The sequence below is a fragment of the Petaurus breviceps genome, unplaced genomic scaffold, assembly GCF_028583685.1.
Source record: "Petaurus breviceps papuanus isolate PSGF00001 unplaced genomic scaffold, PetGlider_PUasm1.0 125, whole genome shotgun sequence".
Classification (NCBI taxonomy): domain Eukaryota; kingdom Metazoa; phylum Chordata; class Mammalia; order Diprotodontia; family Petauridae; genus Petaurus; species Petaurus breviceps.
Window position 1 is genome coordinate 856,615 of NW_027185653.1, and position 7,465 is coordinate 864,079.

General features: G+C 36.1%; 1 protein-coding gene across 4 annotated transcripts in view; it reads right to left on the reverse strand.

Moving 5' to 3' along the window:
- The window catches only part of ELAVL2 (ELAV like RNA binding protein 2), a 162,896-nt gene that overhangs the window by 78,028 nt on the left and 77,403 nt on the right, over window positions 1-7,465 (reverse strand). For 3 of the 4 annotated variants that reach the window (XM_069090261.1, XM_069090252.1, XM_069090246.1), the window contains exon 1: window positions 2,174-2,260. The exons of the other annotated variant lie outside the window; for it this stretch is intronic. In XM_069090261.1, the coding sequence (XP_068946362.1) occupies window positions 2,174-2,245 (72 nt within the window). In that variant the 5' untranslated portion in view covers window positions 2,246-2,260. Of the gene's footprint in view, window positions 1-2,173; window positions 2,261-7,465 lie in introns of those variants that run through there. 4 annotated transcript variants of the gene reach the window in all.

Genomic DNA, 7,465 nt, shown 5'->3' on the forward strand with positions numbered 1-7,465 from the left:
AGGCAGTGGAAGAGGATCTGAATGAAGGTTTGGGAATGACTATGGAATATTGTTTCCACCTAGCCCTCTCTCTCCACCATTTGAGCTAAGGGAAAAAAAATATCACTTAGGCTAGTGGCTACTGGCTACTGTTCTATAGTAACAAAATAAAATCTCTACACAATTAAAGTTGGCATTTTACCTTGACACTAGCAAAACTGTGTAGTTCATACACACACACACACAAATAGCCACAATGAAAACAAGTCAACTTTTAAAAATGACCAGCTCAAGCAATTCTAACTTGAGCAATGCTTATAATAAGAATGTGAGTAAAACTTCAAATATGCTAGACAAATATCAAAGTTGGCCAATGGAGACCCAGACTACTAAAAACACTCTAAAAATTAATGAGGTCTAGCAAACCTATAATTCTTCATACAGAAGGACAACAAACCACACTTCTAAAGTTTTCCAAAAAGTCTTCAGACACCCTAAAACAAAACTGATTAAATTTTAGGGTTCTTAAAATTTGAAGCTTTATTGCAAGCATGGCCCCTCCAAACACATTCAATAAAATCTCTAGTCTTCACAGAGAAACAACCTCTAAAAAGATAAAGTTCTCAATTAGTGGGGATTTTAATTTTCAATGATATCTTAATATAAAAAAAGAAATGGAAGTCAAGGAGGAGGTATTAGAGTAAGAGAAGGTAAGAGGAAAAGAGATAAGGGGAAGACAAAAGTAGTTTTAAATTATAGTACCTAAAAAAATTTTTTTAAGGGAATACCAATGAATAAGCAAAACATTCATATATCCTAATAGGCCTTAAAGGAGGCCGCATGGAACAGTAGATTGGCCTAGAATCAATAATACCATAATTAAAGAGAAAATGAAACCAGGGTACTTCTGTGACACTGGACAAGACTCAAGTACCTCCCCAAACCTTTGCTTTCTCTTCTCCCAGAAGGGAATTCTTTCATGTGTTCTATACACTCCCTTCACAGGGATGTTGAGGATAGGGGGGAAAAAAAAACAAATAAGAAGTACCTGAAACACACTGGTGAGAAAGGGATGCTACTGCTACTACATTAAGGATGTTGTGCTTTTTAGGACAAAATGTAATATATCTACTTAAATTGGGAAAGTATGTTTGTCTTAAGAAATTTTAATCAATACAATTTTGCAGAACTTAACAACGTCATTCCAAACAAGTACTTTCTCTACCTACCACCCCTCTAAACAATGACAACAACATTTTTAATGAGTTAAACCCTTTCCTTTTCACCTATCAAAACAATGGACTTCAGAAAGAGGGACCAAGGCCAATTTTTACAAATAACAACAAAAACAAAAAAACAAAAACAAACAAAAAACCACCTGCTGTTCTTGCGTTCGTTTATCTGAAAGAACTACGGGGGCCCCAAATGTTAGATTCTGTCTAAAGCTCACTGGGACAGTGTTTAAAATATAGTCTTCATTGATTGAAATTAGCAGGATTTAGCAAGGACAACAAACAATCCGTACTTAATTGCACAATTATTTTCATGTTCAGGTGGCAAGAATGAGATCCTAAGCCAACATTCAAGTGAACAGCTGCAGTAGGCTGTGCACACTGAAAATTACAGCATTTCTCAGCTATAGAACCATCTGCTCAGAATAAAATGATACTAATGTGCTATATTTTACAAATAATGCATATTCCATTGATAGGCTCAACACAACTGTTCACAGAATGAGAACTTGTTCAGCAGTTATTGGGCAAGTGATTTTCAGCCAGAAAATTTTTTTTTAAATAATTTCAACAGTTTTAAACTGTCAAGATTTGTCAATAACCTCAACGTTTAGTAACCAAAAAAATACATAGTGAAACAGAATGCAAGTTACTGTAACTTAGTATTCAGACCATACCAAAACTTTTTTGTTCAAAACTTTACACTCTTTTCTTTGAATCTGCACCAAAACCTCATTCAGATTACAAGTTAGACAAAGCGTGGTTCTAATTCTACATTTATCACCATATTAAAAATTGCATTGTGCTCAAAATCCTAAGTAAGGCCATACAAAATGAGCTGAAATGTAAGAACATACGTAGTATGTGCCAAATGAAAGATTCAAGTGTTTGGTATGGCCTCAGCACTACTGCAACATGCTAAAAAAAAGTAGCCTACAGAATTTAAGAAAAATCCCACAGACCCCAGTCCAAGGCTCTGCTGCCCACGAGCCACTTCTAAGCAGAGAAGCCACATCACACAGTCTGACTGCCATGTTAGTTTGGAGTTGCCGTCTGCAATATGGACACAAAAAGTACCGTATGTTAGATTAACAAGATAATGCAACAAATCAGTTTGTACAAATTTACAGTAATTGTATTCATATTCCCAGCACGTCCATGCAGTGTGGCTTAATTGAATTTGAGGCAATTCCAATCTAATCTTTCCAAATTCGGTTTAATGTGTACTTTTCTTGCACAAAAATAAGCATTTTAATTAAGAGCCTGATTTAAAAGTAGTATTGACTAGCTATCTTGGCATCTATCCTGACACACTACCTTAAACGACATCTAGAGAAATACTGTGTGCTAGTCTTTACATTTTTAGAATGTAAAAGGGGGGAGGTAATGAGCATGATTTAATTTTACAATGATGAAAGTGCCTGGTCATGCAGTTTTGTGAAGTTTCTCTGTAAAACATTCTCCCACTTCTCCCCCATATACCGAAAGGGTAATTAAGAAAATAGTTATGGGAAGAAGGGGCTATATTGTTCCATTAGGCAACAATCTTCTTTTTGTCCTGGGACTTAAAATTAAAAGTGAACCGAAACCCTGTGAAGACATTTTGCTACTATAATCAAACTGATTTCTTTGAACAATTTCACTGAGAATTATTCACATATACCGAGAGACAGTAAAACCAGCATCTTTCAATTGGAATAACTGGACCAAAAAATAGGAATGTTTAGAGTAGTGCTTGAATTGGGTATCAGCTTCGTCCCTGAACACACCAAGTGATCATTTTTTAATATGTAAATTGCAAACCCAGCACGATTGGAAAATTAGCACTGCTATGAGGCCTCCAATATAGTTAATGGGCCATTTACAACTTATTACAACTCTCCCAGATACTAAACAGAGCCACAGTATTGACACTAAATCCCAATTCTGCTCTCTTTTGGCCACCCAGCTGTTCTAAAGTAGACCCAATTTTGACTGCTGTAATTCAGAAACAATAACCTAGAAACACGAGGGCTTAGCCCAAAGTGCCCTGGGGTGATATAAATGAAGACTATCAACTTCCTTGACATGTACTAGGACAGAATATGACTTTTCAACATAAATATGTATAAATACACACAAAAATATGCACGATACACACATATAGAACATATATTAGTGAAAGTACACATACGATGAAAAACTACAGCCTGTGAAAGCATGCGTATACATACACATATCCCCTTTTATTGTTACTCAAAAATATTCTAATTTAACATTTTCTTCATTGAATTTTTAACAACGTAACTTTAAAATGCATTTTTTCCCTGAAAAATGGCATTTTTTTTTTTTTACGTATGCTTTACAAGGAAGCAGCCTAGCATAGACAGTTAACCTCAAGGGCAGGTAGCCCTGGGTTCAAGTTCTGCCTCTGACACAATGTGCCTGTGTGACACTGGGCAAGTCACCTTACCCTTTAATGCCCCAGGCAACTCTCTCTATATTGCAGAGGAAATAGGATGGTCGAGGGAATTTCTCCACAGAGAGAAATATTCTTATGTTCCTTATAGCTATGAAGGATATCATGAACTTTTAGCATATTCTTTCACTTCTAAACTCACACCTTCAGAGAAATATGTCTGATCCCATGGTATAGAGAACAAATTTAAGCCTGAACCTGTTAAAAGAACTGTAGAAAATACTAATTACATACATAATGTGATGAAGCAAGGATTAATTGTGTTAGGCTGCCTATTAGGCACACACTGATATCGAAAAGTTTGGGACTCCAACTCCAAGCTTAATAATAGCACCTTGTATCTGTTTAATGTTTTATTATTTATGAAAGGTAATTACATCAGCTTTCCACCTGACCTTGATGAGATCCCCGTGGGGTAGAGCATTTTGAAGATTAAAGACCCTAGGCCTTAGAAAAGTCAAGGACTATCCCAAGATCATACGATTAGATAAGTGAAAGATGGAGAACTGTAACTAATTCTTCCAAGTTCTGAGCCCTGTCTCTTAATGGATAACTTACATAACCAAAACACCTACAGAAGTTAAAAGTCCAATTATTTGATAGTAAGTTTCAAGAAACCATGAAATAAGACTCAGATTAAATTTCGGATCCAAATCCCATTCCACAGGAGAGAAGAACTAATGAGCTAATTTTGTCACACTTCTTTTGGAAGGGTCAGGATACACGAAAAATCATTCCACTTCACCATATGAAGGCTGTGGGAAAATGATTTTGCTGTCCTTACACTTTTTATACACACCAGACAGTCTTTCTGATCTAGTTAGATCTGTACCTTTGCTGGAAGTTATAAATAAATCGCTCACACGCATCTTACCTTTATTCTGGGCAAAAATTCTAAGTTACTAAAAATGCAAAGCTCTGTCCCCTTCAGTAAAGGACATGAGATTTCATTCTCCTTAATCTACCACTGGCAATTTTGCTGCCTAGCCTATATACAGCTTCCTTTGGGTCTAAAATTCTTTGCAAAAAAGAACAGTTGTATTTTGAGTTTATACTTAAATGTTTTAAGGAGCTGGGTATCACGAATGAAAGGACTACACTCTATGTAAGAAAATTAAAATGTCCCCCAACACCTCAATAGATGGACTTCTAATTTGTGGCCAGGAACAAGTAAAAAACTAAAATAAAACCTAGGAGTCAACACTAAAGTTGATAGACCTTTCAAGGCTCAGCTATATCAGTCTTTAGATAATAGCTACAGAAACCATCCCTGGAACAGTGCCTTCTTGAAGTGATTCCATACATGACATGACAAAGTATCAGATTAAAACTTCAGTGTCTGACTTCACTTGTGTACTGCCCATTAAAATTTTTGAAAAACATTGTTGAAAAAAAGTATTCTTCTTTTAAAAAAAAATTGTCAATTCTGGGGGGAGGGGAAGAAGGGAGAAAAGGAGAAGAAATCAAGGCCTTCTGCATCCTTTTATCTCCCTCAATATTTTTTCACTCAAAGCAGTAGAATAGACTGAGTGTAGGGGCATTTGAATAATGCCCCAAATGGTCAGTTGATACAGAAAACAAATGCTGGGAGATGACTTACTTTTTTCTTTTTTGGAGGAGAGAAGGCAAAGCAATGGGGATTCAGGGATTTGCCCAAGGTCACACAGCTTGAACTCAGGTCCTCCTGACTTCAGGGCACTGCACCGCACTACACTACACCTAGATAACTTACTTTGTCCAATGAGAAAGAGAAAGATAAAAGGGCTGCTCTTCTGAGAAACCACCAATGTCTGAAATCTTTTACTTTTCCCACGAGGAAGCCGCAGCCTACAGAGTTCAAGGACCTGTCATAGGCATCATAGCTAGCTAAGCGTCAGAACAAGAACGCGGACTCCAAAATAATACACAATCATCCCTTCCACATCGCGGGGATTAGGAGCGTGGCATCCCCATGATCTGGAAAATCCCCATGAAAATTTTTGTCCCTCCCTTCATACCAGAAAAGTCTGATTTTTTTTTTCCTTTATGGGACATTTACATGACCTTATTGTAAAATCTGGGTTAAGTATTTGGTCATAGGTTCTGTGTTGTCTGTGGCTTCCACAAGACTCCCCCCCCCAAATTCCCATAATCTCTTATGACTACCCACAATACATAGAAACCTCGATAGGAAAAGTCATGATGTGGAAGGGATAACTGTCAGACCTTTAAAGGAGCTGCATCTTGGTCTTTACGCTGGCAGCAGCCAGCCCCATGCTTGGCACACTGCAGGCACGTGAACACTCCACTGAAACCTTGAGATCTATCTTTTCCAAGTCTAATTGTTTAAGAAAAGTCTATGGTGCTATTATTATAATCCTGCAATTTTGGGGGGCAGAGGGTACTATTACTTGGTTTCCAAGTAATAGAGTAGAGAAACACGGAACAAAGAAATATAATCCAAATAAGTATGAATGGGATGAATAAGTGCAATAGATAATATCAGGTGGAAAGTTCTAGAAGTCATCTCTTTCCTATCTTAAAAAAAAAATCAAACTTCTTAAAGGAAAAAACCCACAATGAATAATAGATAAATAATAATAAATAAATAATAAAAATAAATTAATAAAGTTTCAAATTCCCTAATTCTATTATAAATTACAATTCTTATAATATCATTAAATATAAAGGAAAAAAAAGTTTAACATTTTGAGGGGTTTTTTTAATTTCAAAAAGCCTTGTCAGTGTTCACCACTCAAGTCTTCTTTTAGTCTAACCAAAATGACTGATGATTATACTTGGAGAAAGGAATGATACTCAAATGTTCTACCAAGTCTTCATTGACTTTTTTCAGTCTATCCTCAATCACAGGAAAAATGAATAAACTTTAATTTTTAGTATACTCCATCTGCTCCACTGGGCTCATATTTCTGGCTAACAGGGGAATTACAAAAGAAATAATTTGTTTCTTGGTGTTGTAAATTGCGTATTTTAATATTCCAAAAGCATTTCGGATCAAATTGCTCTCTAAAGGAAGAAGAAAGCCAAGGACAAAATTTAAAAAAAAAAAGGTACAATTACCAACACAAGCCTTCCTTATCAACAGTGCTATAGAGATGGGCATCCACAAAAGCCATTTATTGTTGTCTTCAGGAATCTGGCAGCAGCAGAGTCGGTATGCAAGAAAGGAAGGTCTCCTTAAAAACAACACACCAAATCTATCAACAAAATGAGTGAATCCGAATCCTCTATTCAAAGATTTAAATGTTACAAGAAACAAGGAAGTAAAAAACAAAGACACCATTTTTCCAAAAGCATTCATGATAAAAATAAATCAATATCTGTCTTATGGTGGTTGGGACCAAGACAGAATTATTTTACTGTGGCATTTGTAAGTTCTGGTCAACTTCAGCCTCACATCAAGGAGAGTAGAAAGTAAACCAGTTAAAAAAAAAAAAAAGCAACAGCCTTCCCACCAACTGCCACTCAGCCACCTTAAAGTTTAAATATTATAAGCTGAATTAAAGATAAAAACTAAACCTATGCACCTATGTATCATCCAGGTCCTATATCATCAGAAAATGCGATGGCTCCATCGCACAGCACAGCAAGAGACAGCCGAAGTGCTTTGTTTTTAATTTGAACAAGACACTGAAGGCAAGAGGCCAGTGTTTTCATTAGGCCTTGTATGGACAAATTATGGGAAGACATGGAAATTACTACACAGGATACAATGCAAATAGGTTGGTATACATGCTTAATAGAGAGTAAGTACGTAGGTCATGATCAGTTCAATAATGCATTTTTTTTTTTTTTT